This window comes from Mobula hypostoma, chromosome 5 (assembly GCF_963921235.1).
Source record: "Mobula hypostoma chromosome 5, sMobHyp1.1, whole genome shotgun sequence".
NCBI lineage: Eukaryota > Metazoa > Chordata > Chondrichthyes > Myliobatiformes > Myliobatidae > Mobula > Mobula hypostoma.
This window is the reverse complement of record NC_086101.1, coordinates 90,500,714-90,520,942: the sequence shown is the minus strand read 5'-3', so window position 1 is coordinate 90,520,942 and position 20,229 is coordinate 90,500,714. Positions and strand designations below refer to the sequence as shown.

Here is a 20,229-nt window from a genome sequence, read left to right as displayed (position 1 = left end):
GGGAGTTAAAGGGAAAGATCTCCAGGGTTGTGATCTCAGGATTGCTACATACACAAGTGAGTACAGAAATAGGAAGATTATAAAATGTGACTAAGAAGGGAGGGCATAGATTTTTGGATCTTTCAGCTCTCTTCCAGGAAGGGTAGGACCATACAGAAGGGACAGTTTGTACTTGAACTGGAGGGGGTCTAATATCCTAATGGGAAAGTTAGCTAAGCTGCAGAGTAGGGTTTAAACTAGAGTTGCAAGGGGATATGAACCAGACTGCCAGAACAGTTAGTGGAGAGGTTGTGGAAGCAGATGTTGGTAAGACCTCAGACAAAGGCAGGTATCAAAAGGTTGAGCATGGTGCGACTAGTGTCCTGAGCTGCGTATATTTCCATGCAAGAAGTATTGTACGAAAGGCAGATGAGCTCAGGGCATGGATCAACACCTGGGATTATGACATTGTAGCCATTAGTGAGACTTGGCTGCAGGAGGGGCAGGACTGGCAGCTCAGTATTCCGGAGTTTCATTGTTTTAGACATGACAGAGTGGGAGTGAGTAAAGGAGGATGGGTGGTTTTACTAGTCTGGGATAATGTCATGGTAATGCTCTGCTAGGACAAACTGGAGAACACGTCCTCTGAGGCTTTTTGGGTAGAAGTGAAAAATTAAGAAAGGTATGACCAAGTTAATGGGCTATATTACCTACTATCCAACAGTTCTAAGGATTTAGAGGAACAATTTGTAAGGAGACAGCAGACTGTTGTAAGAATCATAACATTGTTATAGTAGGTGATTTTAACTTTCCACATACTGTATAAAAACATAGAAACATAGAAAACCTACAGCACAATACAGGCTCTTTGGCCTACAATTCTGTGCCAAACTCATAATTACTTTAGAAATTACCGAGTGTTACCCATAGCCCTCTATTTTTCTAAACTCCATGTTCCTATCCAGGAGTCCCTTAAAAGACCCTATCGTACCCACCTCCACCACCGTTGCTGGCAGCCCATTCCACGCTTTCACCACCCTCTGCGTAAAAAACTAGCCCCTGACATCTCCTCTGTACCCCCTTCTTCCAAGTACCTTAAAACTTTGGCCTGTCGTGTTAGCCATTTCAGCCCTGGGGAAAAAGCCTCTGACTATCCACACGATCAATGCCTCTCGTCATCTTATACACCTCTATCAGGTCACCTCTCATCCTCCGTCACTCCAAGGAGAAAAGGCCGAGTTCACTCAATCTATTTTCATAGGGCATGCTCTCCAATCCAGGCAATGTCCTTGTAAATCTCCTCTGCACCCTTTCTATAGTTTCCACATCCTTCCTGTAATGAGGTGACCAGAACTGAGAACAGTACTCCAAGTGGGGTCTGACCAGGGTCCTATAAAGCTGTAACATTACCTCTCGGCTCTTAAACTCAATCCCATGGTTGATGAAGGCCAATGCACTGTACGCCTTCTTAACCACAGAGCCAACCTGCGCATCAGTTTTGAGTGTCCTATGGACTCAGACCCCAAGATCCCGCTGATCCTCCACACTACCAAGAGTCTTACCATTAATACTATATTCTGCCATCATATTTGACCTACCAAAATGAATTATCTCAAACTTATCTGGGTTGAACTCCATCTGCCATTTCTCAGCCCAGTTTTGCATCCTATTGATGTCCCGTTCTGACAGCCCTCCACACTATCCACAGTACTGACTGGGTCTCCCCCACTGTGAAAGAACTAAATTGGATAGAGTTTGTCAAATGTGGTCAGGAAAGTTTCCTTAATCAGTACATAGGAGTCCCAATGAGAGAGTGTGCAATAGGGAATGAGACAGGGCAGGTGACAAACATTTGTGAAGGGGAACACTTATAGTGGACGGGTTGAATGGTAAAGCAGGTGGTATAATTCTGGTGGTATATCTTATGGTCTTAAAACATGATTTTTTTTGTCCTTCCTAAAAACCTAGTCCCACTCATCAGCATTCCTGTGCTTATTGTCCTAATAGGCTTCTAGTATGATATCAGGTGCATTAAAATCTTCATCCTTGCTCTCAAATCCTTCCTGGACATCTGCCATGCTCATCCTTGTAACATCTTCCAGCAGAATAATAGCAGCACCATTCACTCACTGTTTCCTCCTAATCAGCCAATGCTCTAACCATCCTAGTAACATTCCTGTAATATCATGGCCTCTTAAACTTGGTAAGTAGCCTCATATATGGCACCATGTCAAAGGCCTTTTGAAAATCCAAATATATAACATACCCTTTATCTATCCTACTTGTAATCTCCTCAAAGAATTCTAAAAGGTTTGACAAGCAAGATTTTCCCTTAAGGAAACCATGCTGACTTTGTCCTATCTTGTCCTGTGTCACCAAGTACTTCATAACCTCATCCTAACAATTAACTCCAACTCAAAGAGGTCAGGCTAACAGGTCCATAATTGCCTTTTTGCTACCTTCCTCCTTTCTTAAAGAGTGGAATGACATTTATAATTTTTCAGTCCTTTGGAACCATGCCAGCTTCCAATAATTCTTGAAAGATCATTACCAGTGCCTCCACAATCTCTACTACTACCCGTTTCAGAATCTTAGGGTGCAGTTCATCTGGTCCAGGTGGCCTTTGTATCTTTAGGTCTTTCAGTTTTTTGAGCACCCTCTTCCTTGTAACAGTAACTGCACTCACTTCTCTTCCCTTGCACCCTTCTACATCTGGCACACTGCTAGTGTCTTCCACAGTGAAGACTGATGCAAAATATCCATTTCGTTCATCTGCCATCTCCTTGACTCCATTATTATTCCTTCGGCCTCATTTTCTAGCGGACCTATATCCATTGTCATCTCTCTTTTATACAAACTTCGAAAGATTTTTATTATCAACTTTGATATTTTTGCTAGCTTGCTTTTCATATTTCATCTTTTTCTTCCTAATGATACATTTGGTTGTTTTCTGTAGGTTTTTAAAAGTTTTTCAATCCTTTATCTTCCCACTAATTTTGGGTTTCTTGTATGCCCTTTCTTGTTTTTACAATAGCTTTGACTTCCCTTGTCAGCCACAGTTGTACTATTTTACCATTTGAGTATTTCTTCATTTTTGGAATATGTATGTCCTGCACCTTCCTCATTTTTCCCAGAAACTCATGCTATTGCTGCTCTGTTGTCATCACTGCCTGCATCTCCTTCCAATTTGCTTTGACCAACTCCTCTCTCATATCACTTTAATTTCCTTTACTCCACTGAAATTATGCTGTGTTAGACTTTATTTTCTCCCTATCCAATTTCAAGTTGAACACAATCATATTCTGATCATTGGTTCCTAAGGGTTCCTTTACCGTAAGCTCCTTAATTGCCTTTGGTTCATTTCATAACACCCAATCCAGTATAGCTGATCCCCTAGCAGGCTCAATGACAAACTGCTCTAAAAAGCCATCTCTTAGGCATTCAACAAACTCATTCTCTTGAGATTCATTACCAACCTGATTTTCCCAATTTATTTGAATGTTAAAATTTCCCATGACTATCGTAACATTGCCCTTTGACTCACCCTTTCTATTTCCTGTTGCAATCTGTCGTCCACGTCCCAGCTACTGTTTGGAGGCTGGTTTATAACTGTCATCAGGGTCCTTTTACCCTTGCAAGTTCTTAACTTAATCCACAAGGATTCAGCATCTTTTGATCCTATGTTGCATCTTTTTAATGATTTGATGCCATTTTTTACCCCCTCCGCCTACCTTCCTATCCCTCTGATACAATGTGTAACCTTGAACATTCAGCTCCTATCTACAACCATCCTTCAGCCACGATTCAGTGATGGCCACAACATCATACCCAACAATCTGTAAAAGTGCAACAAGATCATCCAACTTATTTCTTTTACTCTATGCATTGACATTTAACACTTTGAGTACTGTATTTGCTACCCTTTTTGATTCTGCATCCCTAATGCACTGATACTCACCCTGCTGGCTGCAGTGTTGTCCTATCATCTGCCTACCCTTCCTGACAGTCTGACTGCACACTATCTTTGCATTTTTACCATCTGTCCTGTCCTGGGTCTCTTCACTGTAGTTCCCATCCCCCTGCCAAATTAGTTTAAACTCTCCCCAACAGCTCTAACAAACCTGGCTGTGAGAACATTAGTCCCCCTCGGGTTCCATGCAATCTGACCCTTTTGTACAGGTCATACTTCCCCCAGAAGAGATCCCAATGATCCAAAAACCTGAAGCCCTGCCTCCTGCCTCAGCTGCTCACCAATGCATTTATCTGCCAAATCATTCTGTTTCTACCCTCATTGGTGTGTGGCACAGGCAGGAATCCAGAAATTACTACCATGGAGGTCCTGCTTCTCAGCTTTCTGCCCAGCTCTCTAAATTCTCTTTTGAGGACCTCCTTGCTTTTACTTCCTGTGTCATTGGTACCAATATGTACCAGGACATCTGGCTGCTCCTCCTTCCCCTCCAAAATCATGTTTTGATTGAGTTTATGCAAGTTGAAGATCAATGTTCAGATGTAGTTTAAGCTCAAATTAGAATCATAATTAAGTTTATTATCACTATCTGATGACAGTGGGGAAGAAGCTGTACCTAAGTCATTGAATGTGGGTCTTCAGACTCTTGTATCTCTTCCCTTATGGTAATAACAAGAAAAGGACATGTCCCAGATGGTGAAGGTCCTTAGCGAGGCACTGCATTTTGAAGGTATCTTTGATGGTGTTGAGGGCTGTGCCTCTGATGGGGCTGCTGAGTCTACAATCTTCTGCAGCCTCTTGCAGTCCTGTGCATTGGGGGGCCCATATCAGAATGCTCTCCTCTGTATATCTGTAGAGGTTTGCAAGAGTAATGACATGCCAAATCTCCTGAACTTATGATGAAGTAAAACCACTGGTGGACCTTCTTTGTGAGCTCTTCAGCTGCACACAACCTTAGAGACCAGCAGCAATCTAGAGATGAAATCAAGTGATCTCAGGAATGTTGAGGTTTATAGCCAATGCTCTCCTTGGCCACTTTGACAGCACCATCTGCTGATTGTGTGGTTCAGTCTTTGATCATTTCTGGGAAAAGAAATGGAGCTGATGGCTGGGAAAAAAAAAAAAATGTTTCTGAAGATGGTAAGTCAAAGACAATAGATTCAATCTTAGTATTTAGTTGGTGGAAATTACTGCTTATTCTGTGTTGAGCAAACAGTATGACAAATTAATGCTGATGGAAAGGTTGAGAGATCATAGCAATGTAGAGTTCGTGTCAGCAGACTACAGTAGAAACCGGCTTTGTATTTATAGATGAGGTCCCCGAGGTAATGTAGCTGAGAAATTTGTTCAATCAACTCTATTGAGAGTGACACTGTGGGTGAGGACCCTTACTTAATGAAGTAGCTTAGAAGTGCTATCATAAGATTGCCTTAAGCATTTGCAATATCATTCATCAATTTTTCAAATATGAGGTGCAGCTGTATTTTAAACTTTGTGTGAAAAATGAATTCTCTACTATAACATTTTTTATACAAAGCTGTGCAAAATATTCAGTTTAGATTCTATATGGTGATAATGGTTATTATAAAAACGCCAGGAGGTGCTTGAACAGGAAGTGCCACCCAGTTAAGCTACACGCATGCTGTTTTGAAACTTCAAGAGAAAATGTTTCACAACTATTTAAAATAACAAACTGTCTTAGCACAGCATGAATGTTTTAAAAATTATCTGTTTATCTCACTGTGTTCATTTTGACAAAACAAATCCTTAATACAAAATGTACCCTTTCACAGCATTAATGGAGAATTTGGTTATCCATTTCCTTTGCCTGAAAGGGGCAGGCAACTCTTTGAAGACAAGTTCGGTGTTAATTAGTCTTTTCACTGGGCTTGTACACTTTGCAGTTTTTGTGATACTTGAGTAGGCGGTGGCAGGGGTGTGGTTGTTTTTTTGTTATATGGGAGAAGCGGGGTTTTACAAGATTTCTCTGTGCATGGGTTTACGATGTACTTTCCGAGAATGCAACGTATTTCACCCTCTGTCTACATTTAGCATTGGCAGTTAAGTATCGTAAAGATTAAATGCATAATGCTTTAATCTTAAAAGATCACAAGGCTAATGTGTTATCATTTTCATCTTTAGCTTTCTTCATTCTTTTTGTGTGAGGTGGCAGTTCAGCATGCAAGGAACTAATGTCACAGTAAGCGTGGGCAGAATTGAATCCAAACCCTCCTTTCAAATCTGAACAATTGACAAGCAGTGTGAAGATGCCTCCCCAAGTTAGCAGTCCCATGGATGTATTTTGTTATTTTAAATTATCTTACACTTCATAACTATGCCTATGATAAATATGACACAGAGCTAATAAGGTTTAAATTTGGAAGTCAAGTTGTGGAAAGCGTATGTGTGAGAGTTTGATTAATATTAGATAAAGAATACTAAGTTCATAGAGCTTGATATTTGTATCTTTGTCATCTATACAATGCTGTAAAAATAAACTTACTTAATTGAATTTTCTGGTTTCATCTTGAATACTATGCTTATGCACCACCATTAGATTCATCAATATTAAATCTACTTCAATATGAGTATACTTGGAATACGACAGATAAAGGGCAAACTAGCCATCCTTAGCAAAATTTAAAAAAAAACATAAAAGACATTAGAAAACATTCTTTTCTGACGTCCTGTGTTAAATACAATGTAAGGTATTATAGATAAACTTCCATTTTGTACTTTTGTCATTCAATTCCAGGATCATTTACTGCTTCAGTACTTCATTAACAATGCTTAATTGAAGTGTGTGGCTGACATCAAAAACATCCTGATCCCCAAAGAAAGACAACTTATCATAAAGCTATCATTCAGCCAAAGTCTTCATGTTATCTTGCCCATTTTAGGTGGAGCATTACTTTTGTCCTCAGTACTTTTGGAAGTTCAACAAGTATGCTACAGTTTCTGCATCTGATCACCTCCTGGGAATGAATGCACAGTACATTAAAGAGAGAGGATTTATAAAAAGGAACATCAGGTTTGGAGACAAAGGTAGCGAATGAAAAGACCATGCAGATTTAGGATGCAAGTTAAAAAGTAACTGAGTGCTTTATTAAAACAAAGAATTGAATTGATATTAAAATTTAATGAAATTGGCTAACTGAAATAAAAGCAAAAAATGTTGGAAAAATTTCTGTGGAAGTGAAATGGAGTTGAAGTTTCAAGGTTATCTTCAGCATAACAGAATTTTCTTTTAATTTTAAGTGGGTAACTATTCATTAAACTAACAATTAGATTATCTTTGTCATTTGACTGTATGCCAGTCTCACTAGAACAATCATGTCCATTCTTCCCAAGTATAAGAACCATTAATAGTATTATTATAGAACCATTAAAATGGCATTTTTGCAAGAGACAGGGTGAGAAGAGGAATAGTCCAGATAGCTGTGAGAGTCAGTAGTCCAGAATGCCATCCCCTTCTCGCAATTCCTCCGTCTCCACCGCATCTGCTCTCAGGATGAGGCTTTACATTCCAGGACGAGGGAGATGTCCTCCTTTTTTAAAGAAAGGGGCTTCGCTTCCTCCACCATCAACTCTGCTCTCAAATGCATCTCCCCCATTTCACGCACATCTGTTCTCACTCCATCCTTCTGCCACCCCACTAGGAATAGGGTTCCCCTTGTCCTCACCTACCACCCCACCAGCATCCGGGTCCAACATATTATTCTTCGTAACTTCCACCACCTCCAACAGGATCCCACCACTAAGCAATATTTCCCTCCCTCTCTTTCTCTGCTTTCTGCAGGATTCGCACCCTACGCGACTCCCTTGTCCATTCGTCGCCCCCCATCCCTCCCCACCAATCTCCCTCCTGGCACTTATCCTTGTAAGCGGAACAAGTGCTACACATGCCCTTACACTTCCTCCCTTACCACCATTCAGGGCCCCAGACATACCTTCCAGGTGAGGAGACACTTCACCTGTGAGTCGGCTGGGGTGATATACTGCATCCGGTGCTCCCGATGTGGCCTTCTATATATTGGCAAGGCCCGACGCAGACTGGGAGATTGTTTTGCTGAATACCTACGCTCTGTCCGCCAGAGAAAGCAGGATCTCCCAGTGGCCACACATTTTAATTCCACGTTCCCATTCCCATTCTGATATGTCTATCCACGGCCTCCTCTACTGTAAAGATGAAGCCACACTCAGGTTGGAGGAACAACACCTTACATTCCGTCTGGGTAGCCTCCAACCTGATGGCATGAACATTGACTACTCAAACTTCCGCTAATGCCCCACCTCCCCCCAGTATCCCATCAATTATTTATTTATATATACACACAACCTTTTTCTCTCTCTCCTTTTTCTCCCTCAGTCCCTCTCACTATACCCCTTGCCCATCCTCTGGGTTCCCCCCACCCTTTTTTTTCTCCCTGGGCCTCCTGTCCCATGATCCTCTCATATCCCTTTTGCCAATCAACTGTTCAGCTCTTGGCTCCATCTCTCCCCCTCCTGTCTTCTCCTATCATTTTGGATCTCCCCCTCCCCCTTCCACTTTCAAACCTCTTACTAGCCCTTCTTTCAGTTAGTCTTGACAAAGGGTCTCGGCCTGAAACGTTGACTGTACCTCTTCCTAGAGATGCTGCCTGGCCTGCTGTGTTCACCAGCAACTTTGATGTCTGTTGCTTGAATTTCCAGCATCTGCAGATTTCCTTGTGTTTGCATTTTTAAATAGAATGGAGAATCTCAGCCCGAAACGTCGACTGTACTATTTTCCATAGATGCTGCCTGGCCTGTTGAATTCCTCCAGCATTTTGTGTGTGTTTCTGTCTTACTTGTAGTGTGCTATGTATAATCAGAGGTCATTGCTACATTTTGCATTCTACAGCAGTACAGGAAAGGATTCTATTTGGGTATCAATGACTTGTGATAAACCCAGTTAACATTTTCCACCCTAACCTGAAAATATTAAGGTCTATTTGACCCAGCCATAAATAATGTCTGCTGTCAAGAACACCCTACACTCTGATTGCAGTATTGTTTGTTGGAGGAACATTAATAACACTGACAGCAGCTTCTAAAGGATGGTAGAAGAAGCAGCACTATTCTGGCTGAGAACAAATTATCTGTCTTATTGAAATGCAGTGCCTGAGGAGAATAAGGCTTAGGAGATAAGTTCTCATCGACTCCTGCTGTAAATTGTAGACTTCAGTACTCCATCTACAATAGCCTGTTCTTTACTAGTCGCAGTCAAGGTGACAGTGACAATTAACTTGTATGCCACTAGCTTCCTTCAGGAACCTTTCTGCATTTGTGTCTACAACTTGTTCCTGGGGTTGCATCCATGCCCTATGCTCTCAGCAGTTTCTTAACACCATTCAGGTTACTAATTAACATAAATGAACGCACATGCAGCAACTTCATCTGTAAAAAAAATGGGAATTCTCTTTCCTGAAGGATAACAAATGCTGAACAGGATAAAAAGAGACATGAAAACAAGAAAAGGACATTTATGTCTTAAAAGTGTGCCACTGTTCAAATAAATAACAGTTTGTCACCGTCACGATTCAACCTGACAAAGTAACCCTTCCTTTAGCTCTCTCAGTCCATATCCCTTGATTTCCTTACCTAACAATAATCTATTGATTTCAAGAGAGAGCTAAGGATTATGGAGAAAAGGCAAGCAGACCGATGCAGTGTGGAGTTTAACCATGATCCACTCACACAATTACAAAATAAGCTCACCGATAAATGAACTAATCTCATTCCAGCAGTTCAGTCTTGCTCTTTGAAGAAAGGAAATAAAATGAGGACAAACACTAAGTAAAGAAACAAAATATTAACAAGGGTCGTTCAAGCTGTGACTTATGTGGCATGGGAGGGATTCTCAGGCAATCCCTCGGGTTTTGTACTGAGGTGATATGGCATTTTAACAGCCTCTTCTGACCCAGTGAGTTTACGCTGTCCAATTACACCCATGTGACCCATTAACCCACTAACCTATTAATCTTTGGAATGTGGGAGGAAACTGGAGCATGTGGAGAAAACCCACACAATCAAGGGGAGAACATACCAACTCCTTACAGACGGGTGGGAATAGAACCTGGGGCACTGGTGCTGTAAAATGTTTTCCTAACTGCTTGTACTACCTTGGTGCGCAAGGCGACAATGTTAACTGGACATTGATACCCCAAACAGTATCCTTTCCCGTTCTACTGTAGAAGGTAGGACTGTACTGAAATACACCTTTTGATTTTGTATAGTTTATATTCTGTTTTTTCGCTTATTTTTTGTTGTTGTGCTCTGCGTGATGTTTTGCTTGGGGAGAAGGGTTTGATGTTTGATGTTATGCTTTGGGTGCTTCTTGTTTCATGACTGTCTCTAGGGAAAATGAACTTCGGGGTTGTCTACTGCATATTATACTTGAACTTTTGAACTTTGAACTCTTAAGTATAGTCAGTAGATGATCTGTTTCACTCCAGTTCTATGGTTTCAAAGGTGGCTGATACGGCCAATGTGCCACCTACTGACTGACACAGATAGAAGTGGGTTGATAGTTAGAGGGGGAAAGTTGAGAAAACACTTTCAACTGTTATCACTGCTGTTTTGTGTAGACCCAGCAAAGACAGTTTTGTCAGTGGGGATGTTGGATTTTGTTCAACGAAACTTTGAGCACATACTTTAATCATCTCCTCTACCCTCCCCGTAATCTGTTGCTGTGAAACGCAGCAATGAAAAATCTACAAGAGTTGTGATAGTTGGCCTGTTGGTGGATCTCTGTTTGCTTTCCAACCACTATTGTTTTTTTTAAGAATATAGATAATTATGACCTTTAGCAATGTTTTCACTGCTTTAGCCTCTTGGGTGGCACTTTGTAGCAAAAGAACGAGAGCAGGTAATCATATTCTTCGTGACTGGGCGCTCTCCATGTCCTTGCAATTGTGTGGGATCAGATATGGGCAGTACCTGGAGAAGAGAGGATGGTAGGTAGGAGGAAGGGAAGGATGATGAGGAAGGGAAGAAATAAATTTTGTCTTTATATTGTCAAGGGCAGGCTCAGAGCCTGATGAGTATGAATAGAATTGCTGTCCCTCAGAGAATGAGGTATTCTGTATTTTACGTGGAAAGACAAGGACAGCATTAAGAGGGTTCCTGATAAATGATATGAAATTTGATGGAGTTGTAGAGAGCTAGGCAGATTGCCAGGGGATAAAGCAGTGTATAGATCATTCAGAAATTTGAACAGAGAAATGGCAGATGGAGTTTAATCTGGACAAGTGTGAGGTGATACATTTTGAGAGATCAAATGCAAGAGAAGAGTATACAGTAAATGGCAGGTCTCTTAAATGTGTTCAAGTATAGGGACATAATGTGGCTCAAGTCCCTAGCTCCCTAAAATGGCAGCACGAGTGGATCAAGTGGAAGTGATTAACATGTTTACCTTTGTTTGTCAGATATAGAAGTTAGGCAACCGAGTTGTAGTTGTACGAGACTTTGGTTAGGCCACATGTGAAGCATTACATATGTTTCTGGTCACCGCACTATAGGAAGGATATGGAGACTTTGGAGAGAGTGCAGAGGAGATTCAGTAGGATGTTATCTGCATTGATTCGTTACTTGGGTTACCTTCCCTAGAGCACTAAAATTTGAGAGGGTGACCTGTCAGAAGTATATAAAATTATGAGGTCAAAGATGGGATAGATAATCAGTCGTTTCCCAGGGATGAGTTGACGAATTGTTGAGGGCATCAATTTAAGGTGAGGGACAGGGGAGGATTGAAGGAAATTGTCAAAGCAAGTTTTTTTTTTCCCACAGAAAGTGATATGCAGCTTGAATATATTGCCAGGGAAGGTGATCAAGCAAACATGACAGCCAAATTTAGGGGACATTTGGACATGGGCAGAGACATGAACAAATAGGGAATAGAGGGATATGGATTATGTGTAAACAAATGGGTTTAGTGTATCTTGATCAGTACAGCCATGAAGACCCAAACAGCTGGTTCTTGTGCTCTGCTGTTCTACATGTGTTCAATGTTTGCAGCAACCAACAGCTGATATCTGGCTGCTCCAGTCAAAGGCATGAGAAGGACAGAGGCTAGATATTCAGAATTCCTCAGACTGTTTCCTCTGTACTTTATTTATTTTTTATTTAGAGATACAGTGAGGAATAGGCCCTTCTGGCCCCTCAAGCCACACTGCCCATCTACCTCTGACAATCCCGATTTAATCCCAACCTAATCGTGGGACAATTTACAATGACCAATTAACCTACCCAGTGTGTCTTTGGACTGTGGGAGGAAACCGGAGTGCCCGGAGAAAATCCATGCATTCCAAAGGGAGGATGTATACAGATGTCTTACAGAGGACGCTGGGATTGAACTCTCAACTCCAACACCCCAAGCTGAAAGTGTCACACTAACTGCTACGCCACTGTGGCACCCAGTAGACTAAGCACAAGTGAATGATGTAATGGAATGTCATCCAGTTGACTGGATAAGTGGAACTCCAGAAGCTCAACACAATTTAGAACAAAGTAGTCTCCTTGGTTGGTGTCTGATCCGCCATTCTGAATATTTCCTTCCTTTGCATTCTGTGCCTGATGATGGCTGTCTGTGCCAGTTACAAAATACTGTGGTTCATCAAGCTTTCTCATGGAGTACTTGCCAAATTCCTGGATCTCTGCCAGAGAGAAAGGCAAAGATAATGCCACTAGATGATCCTGGCAGGGCTTTACCCATCACAATATGACATTACCTGCCAGAAAAGTAACATAAAATGGAGTTCTGCTTTGGAACTAAGTAACATGATTTGAAATGAAAACAAAAACCGCTGGAAGCATCTAGGAGCTCAGTAGAAAGAGAAACTGAGTTAACTAGGAGCCATTTCTGGCCTGAAATGTTAACCCTGTTTCTCTTTCTATAGATGATGACCAACCATGCTGAGTTTCTGACATTTTCTTCTTCTTTCAGATTTCTGGCATCTTCAGTGTTTCTTTACGTTCTCAAGTAATGTGATTTTCGCTGATTAACTGCAGAATATCTGATTTTCAGTGCATCTTGAAATTGATGAAACCTGTGTGGGTTAATTGCATTTGCTCTTTAAAATTTTCCCCAATAATTTCCTGTAGGCGCTAATTGAGGACAAGCTCCCAAAGTAAGCTAATTAATTTTCATTCTTTTGAGAATGTGGTGAGCAATTACACAGGAGAGAGGCTGCTTCCAGCCCACAAGAGGCCTGTACTACAACGATGTCAATCTGGCATCTATTAATTAATTTCTGCAGCAGTGTTAATCATTTCTGTGAATAGTTTCTAATGTTTCCCATTACTTTAGGCTATATACAGTATGTACAATTTCATGGAAAGTGGAAGACTAAAGCATTGTTAGAGTCTTACATTTCAAAATATATTGGAGCCTTTGAAGGTTTGAAACAAAAAAAAGGAAGTTAAAAATGTGGCCTCAGGCCTGCATAATCAGTAACGTAAATTAGCTCCACAGAAAGAAGAATCCCTCATTGATGTAACTTCTCTTTTCAATTGTAAGTGATGATTATTTTACATTTATATAAGCATTTCCATATCCAAAAATAAAGAGACTGTAGTAGAGAGGTAATGTTATTGTGATCAGAATAAGTGATAATCTTGAGAAGGGTCTCGGCCTGAAATGTTGACTGTTTACTCTTTTCAATAGACGTGGCCTGGCCAGCTGAGTTCCTCCAACGTTGTGTGTGTGTTGCTTTTAATCTTAGTGCTGCCTCTTCTCCCCTTCCTGTTGTTATTCTCCTTTCCCATCTATTTTCCACTAAGAGCCATTCTGTGATTTCAGGAAGAGAGGTTACAATAGGGTGGAATGGTAGCGTGGTGATTAGCACAATACCTTAGAGTACCATTGCTCCAGGTTCAATTCCCGTCGCTGCCTGTATGTTTGTATGTTCTCCCTGGGACTGCGTAGGTCTGCTCAGGGTTCCCTGGTTTCTTCCGACAGTCCAAAGTTGGTAGTTTAATTGGGCATTGTAAATTGTTCTGTGGTTAGGTTAGTATTAAATCTGGGGATTGGAGAATTAGGATCAAATTAAATTGGAGAGCACCAGATGGGCCTATTCCACACTATGTCTCAATAAATAAATAAATAGAACTTTGAAACTGATTCCATCAGCTTGTAAATCAGTGTCCAGTTAGAAGCAGAGCTGAGAAAACTTCAGTAACATCCTTATCACTGAAGTTGGGAAAAGTCCATCATGACATAATTAATAATCGGAAATTCTAAGCATTTGCAAAGCTTCCAGTAATCTTATACTCCTACCCTTGGGTGGCATGACAATGCAATTGTTTATCTCGCTACCACACAGTGCAAGAGACCTGGTTTCAATCCAGACCTTGAGTGCTTTTGGTGTGGAGTTTGCAGGTTGTCCCTGTGAGTTTCTTCCGGGTGCTTTGATTCCTCCCACATTCCTAAGATGTGAAGGCTGAATGGTTAATAGACATTAAAAATTACCCCTAATGCATATACAAATAGAAGGTTAATACAAATGTGGTAAGAACTTAAAAAGCAGGATTAATATAGAACTCATACGGTTGATTGACCACGTACTCAGTGGGCTGAAGCTTCTATTTCTCCACTGTATTTCTGAAGCAAATTCAAGCCATCTTCTATTTCAGCAAAATTCAGCCATTTGGGGTAACAAAATATTAACCACCAATAATATTTGATTTGTGCATTTATGTCTGGGGTCACCCATTAGTGGAAGTAATCCTACCTGGATTTGGCCTTAGGCATTGGGAGCAACCATCTCAGGAGGCTCTTCTGCATTGCTGCTGACAGTTATCTCCTGTACGTGTGTTACCAAAGTAACATTTTGAAGCATTGTATTAGCAGTCAGAAGACATATGCTGTACATTGCCTCCAAGGGGAAGAACGTGTTGAAGCAAACACGCTTTATTGTTTGACATTGTCATCTGGTTGGCCTGAAGCTGTGTGCAGCAAGTGTTCTATGTGGCAGATTTTATTGAAGCTGCTTGAAAGACTTAAACCACTGTAGCTGAAGGCATAATTATTGAGGAGATAGGAAAAAATAGACAAGATTGTTGTCCCACATTCCCAAGTTATGATATTTTCCTGCATTAAAGCTGATTAAACAACTCTCAATTGCATCAGCTTTTTTAAAAAATCTGCTACCTCTTTATTTCTTTCTGCTCATCTTTCAGAATATCTTGATTAGTCTGGTGCACGATGATCTTCTCTGCTATACAGGATTTTATAACAATCATGAACTTTCAAAGATTGCATTGAAGATTACCCTAGATCTTTAGGCACCTGCAGCACTATTTTTATATATATGAAGTATTTTTCAGTTGACCATTCTGAGAAAAAGTCAGAAAAAAACAATTTAAAAAGATAACCCAGATATTTTAGAAAATAAGTAATCAATAAATATATTTGGATATAAAAACACTGCTTTATGTATCAGTCATAATTCATAGAGGCTGCAAAATGGTGCAGTCAGTGAATCAGTGAATCTTCTGCCTCAAATCTCCATCTGACTGGGTTCAGTTATGATCCCTGGTGCTGTCTGTGCAGAGTTTGCATGCTCTCCTTGTGACTCTGTGTGGGTTTCGTCCCTGCGCTCTAATTTACTACCACATCCCAGAAACAAACAGGTAAATTAATTTATCATTGTAAATTATCCGTAAATTGATTTAGAATCAGAAAGAGCTGTTGGGGCTGGAGAGTTAATGAAAAAGTGAGGAAAATAAAATTAGGTAGTTAGGACTTGTGTTAATAAAATGGCTGCTCAATCACTGGCATAGACTCCGTGGGTTGATGAGCTGATTCCTGTGCTCAATAACTAAGGTAATAAACTTTATGCCATGAGACTTGATTTAACCTGAATACAAATACATGCCAAATTGACTTACTGTATTTAAACTGGTATGCCATGTAACACTATTATTTCTTTTCTTGGCTAAAAGATATTTGAATATGATAGTCATGAACATGGATTTTCTATAAAAAAAATCTCATTTAAAGCTCAGTCCTGCATTTTGATAATTTCGAAATACCAACAGCGATACTAGGTGTTAAGTTATTTGGAAGGCTTAATCTCATTGACCAAATGTAGGTAATTCTTAGGCAGGTCAAGGGTTAAATATGTCAGTGCTAATTTCATCTATGTTAGAACTCCTCCTGCTAAAGAATAATGGATTAACAACAATAGCAGCCAACGTGATGATTTCATGTTGAATGTGCTATCTTCCTCATAAATCAGAAGATAGATATTGTAGGAACCTAAAAAGGATGAGACCTAGATCAATTTTCAGATGTAATGTAATATATCGATTTTAATTCATTATACCCATGAAGATGGCAGTGTCACTTAGCTGCTTCCTGAATTACTTGTTATCTGCTCAATCGTTTCATCATGAGTCATTTGTGTTTGCTAACAGATTACAAATTTACAGCCAAAACATAAAGTAGCCTACGCTCAAAGTAGCATCAAACAATTAGTTGGAACTCTGTCATTTGGGTAAGGGAAAAAATGAATTGTGAAGTGGTTTGTATAACATATGAGGTTAATAGCTCTGGGAAACAATTGCAGAATCAGTAAACCAATGAAGAGGGATCATGATAAACTCTACTAATCCAATTCTGGTCTCAAAAATTTGCCTCTATCAAGGAGGATTATTAACACAATAAAGGTTGATGATCTGTATTTAATGACCCACTCTTTTAGAAGTCTGCTTATAAAACTTATACTTCTGGTATTAAAATTATATTATTAGAAATATTGATACATCCTTAAAACTTGATTTTAGATGGGTACTTTGCATGCTTTGCAGATATGACTATTAAAGCAGCTATACCATACAGACCTTTGAGGACTTCTGCAATCACCCATTTCATCTTTCTGCATTGTCCAGCATCCTTAGATTCTGTCCACTCTGAGGTCATCATCTTAATCTATAAACTTAGGCCTTTTGATTTCCATGTTGTTTCTGTGTAATATAATAATATAATCCATAAGAGCTTGCAGTAAGTGGTGAGTCAGTCACATTCACCGCTGATCTTCAATAATAATTTGCACATACGTTTATGTAACTGACAAGACAAACTTGTTGGGTGAAATCAGGTGTAACCTCAGTGACAAACTTACTGCTTTGCCAGATCCTTTCATAATATGATTTTGTCGTAAGGGGAAGATAGGGTAAGTTCTGCCAACAAAAATACTGAAACATGATATCCTGATGTCAAATAATTTTGACACAAGAGATTGCGCAGATGCTCAAAATCTTGAGCAATCCTCCCAGACCCGATGAAGAACCTCAACCTAAAATGTTGATTCTTCATTTCCCTCCATTGACGCCATCTGACGTTTTGAGTTCCTTCAGCATTTTGTGTGTGTGCCAAATAACTTTGAATGCCTTAGAATATTTCTGGTCATGTAATTATTGAATAATCATTCAAATAAGAAGTTTTGCTTCCTAAACATGTAAAAACTGTTGACAATGTATTTAAATATTCATGTAGTCATACAACATAGAAACTGGCCCTCAGACTACACATCAGTACTGATCATCTTAACTATCTATACTAAACACAGTTGCCTGCATCAATTCCATATCCCTCTAAACCAGTGGCTCTTGAAGAGGGCGTTATCGTGAACCCCACCCCCAGCTGTAAATTACAGGCCTAATTTAAGAAATGAGTTATTTATTATAAGAAACTCGTAACTGTGCCTCAGTGCCTCATAACTGATTACAACAACCACTATTCACTTCATCTCTTGCTAACCCATCATTCTCTTAGACCAGGGTTCCTTCGATTAATGGTAGGGGTCCACGGAATAACAATGGTTGGGAACCATTGTCTTAGACTTTGCTCGAAGCACATTATAGTTTTTGAAAAGCAATGTAACACTTCTGTATTTGGCATATCATGAGAAATCTGGACTGAAGAAATTGTGTTATTTCGGTACCTAGCCCACACATTATTGCCATTAACTTCTGTGATACATTGGTAGCTCGTACGATTCCCCTGTTCTAATCATGCAGTAACACAATTTTTATTGCGTCGGTGCGGGAGCAAGGAGTGCTCGAGGTCGACGGACGACTGGAGATCGGAGGATCGGAGGATCAGCCGTTGTAGGTAGGCCGAGGAAGATCGGGACTGCCTAGGCATTACCTGAGGAGGAAAGTAAAACTGCGCAGGTGCGAGTGACGTCAGCGGCGAGCGCAGAGTTTAAAAAGAGGCCTACTTTCAGGTGCGGGCAGCGTCGGTGCGGGAGCAAGGAGTGCTCGAGGTCGACAGACGACTGGAGATCGGAGGATCGGAGGATCAGCCATTGTAGGTAGGCTGAGGAAGATCGAGACTACCTAGGCATTACCTGAGGAGGAAGGTAAAACTGCGCAGGCGCAAACATCAGTGTCGAGCACGGAGTTTAAAAAGAGGCTCACTTTCAGGTGTGGGCAGCGGAGTGTGCGGGAGCAGAGTGCTGGGCTTTGGCTCAGTGGGCTTCGGCGTAAGGGGGTCTTCGGTGAGAGGTAATCAGTGAGCCTGAGTACGTGCTTGCTGAGGAAAAAAGGTAAGGTCAGTAGGTACTTTTTCATTTGTTCTGATTAATCTGGGATCAGGTAATGGGGGAGATAGTTAGAGCAGTAGTGTGCTCCGTATGCAGTATGTGGGAGGTCAGGGTCAACACAGTTGTCCCTGATGACCACACCTGCAGAAGGTGCATCCTGCTGCAGCTTCTATCAGAGCGAGTTAGGGAATTGGAGCTGGAGCTGGATGAACTACGGATCATTCGGGAGGCAGAGACAGAGATAGATAAGAGTTATCGGGAGGTAGTCACACCGAAAAGATGGGAGGTAGGCAACTGGGTGACTGTCAGAAGATGGAGGGGGAGCAGGCAGAGAGAGCAGAGCACCCCTGTGGCCATTCCCATCAACAATAAGTATACCGTTTTGGACACTGTTGGTGGGGATGACCTACCAGGAACAAGTTGCAGTGGTCCTGTCTCTGGCACTGAGGTTGGACCCTCGACTCAGAAGGGGAGGAGGGAAGAGAGGACGGCGGCACTGATAGGGGATTCTATAGTCAGGGGGGCAGATAGGAGATTTTGTGGTGGAGATCGGGAGTCTCGGATGGTATGTTGCCAGACCTCCCTGGTGCCGGGGTCCGGGACATCTCAGATCGGGTACAGGCTATTCTTGAGAGGGAGGGCAAGAATCCAGATGTTGTGGTCCATGTAGGGACCAATGACGTGGGTAGGAAGAGTGAGAGGGTCCAGCGTAGTGAGTTCAGGGAGTTAGGTGCGAAGCTGAAGGGCAGGTCCTCCAGGGTAACAATCTCAGGACTGCTACCTGTGCCACGTGCGAGTGAGGCATGGAACAGAAGGATTATACAGATCAATACATGGCTGAGAGGATGGTGCAGGAGGGAGGGCTTCAGGTTTTTAGATAATTAGGCTTTGTTCCAGGGAAGGTGGGATCTGTTCCGACGGGACCGTTTACACCTGAACTGGAGGGCTACTAACATTCTTGCAAGAAAGTTTGCTAGTGCTGCTTGGGGGGGTTTAAACTAGATTTGCAGGGGGCAGGGATCCAGAATGTGAGAGAAGATAGCGAGATGAAGTATAAAGGACAGGTGGGGACTACACGGTTCCAGAATATTAAGTGTGAAGTAGAGAAAGGTGAGGCGGAACGAGTGATAAGGAAGATACATGAGCAGAGAGATGGTCTGACGGAGCATGGAGTTAAATGTGCAGAAAGAGTAAGTAAATTTAAGAAGGACAATAAAATTCAAGGGGCGTATAGCCCAGTGAGAGTTCGGGGAGCTGGGTTGTGCACAATAGGCAGCGATTTAAACAGAGAGAGGAGAAATGGGTTAAAAATTCTATATCTGAATGCATGAAGTGTCAGAAATAAGGCGGATGAGCTTGAAGCGCAGGTGCGAATGGGTAACTATGATGTTGTTGGGATAACGGAGACATGGCTGCAGGGAGATCAGACCTAGGAATTGAATGTACAAGGGTATACGTGCTATCGAAGGGACAGAAAGGTGGACAGAGGGGGTGGGGTGGCCCTGTTGGTGAAGAATGAGATTCAGTCCCTTGCAAGGGGGGACATAGAATCAGGAGAAGTAGAGTCAGTGTGGATAGAACTGAGGAACAGTAAGGGCAAAAAGACCCTAATAGGTGTTATCTACAGGCCCCCAAACAGTAGCATGGATATTAGGTGCAAGTTGAATAGGGAGTTAACGATGGCATGTGGCAAAGGAAATGTCGCAGTAGTTA

General features: G+C 41.3%; 1 protein-coding gene across 2 annotated transcripts in view; it reads left to right on the top strand.

The window, feature by feature from the left end:
- The window catches only part of thsd7ba (thrombospondin, type I, domain containing 7Ba), a 1,092,806-nt gene that overhangs the window by 990,015 nt on the left and 82,562 nt on the right, over positions 1–20,229 (top strand). Inside the window, exon 22 of one of the 2 annotated variants that reach the window (XM_063047546.1) lies at positions 6,089–6,351. The exons of the other annotated variant lie outside the window; for it this stretch is intronic. Within the exon in view, the coding sequence (XP_062903616.1) occupies positions 6,089–6,139 (51 nt within the window). The 3' untranslated portion in view covers positions 6,140–6,351. Of the gene's footprint in view, positions 1–6,088; positions 6,352–20,229 lie in introns of those variants that run through there. 2 annotated transcript variants of the gene reach the window in all.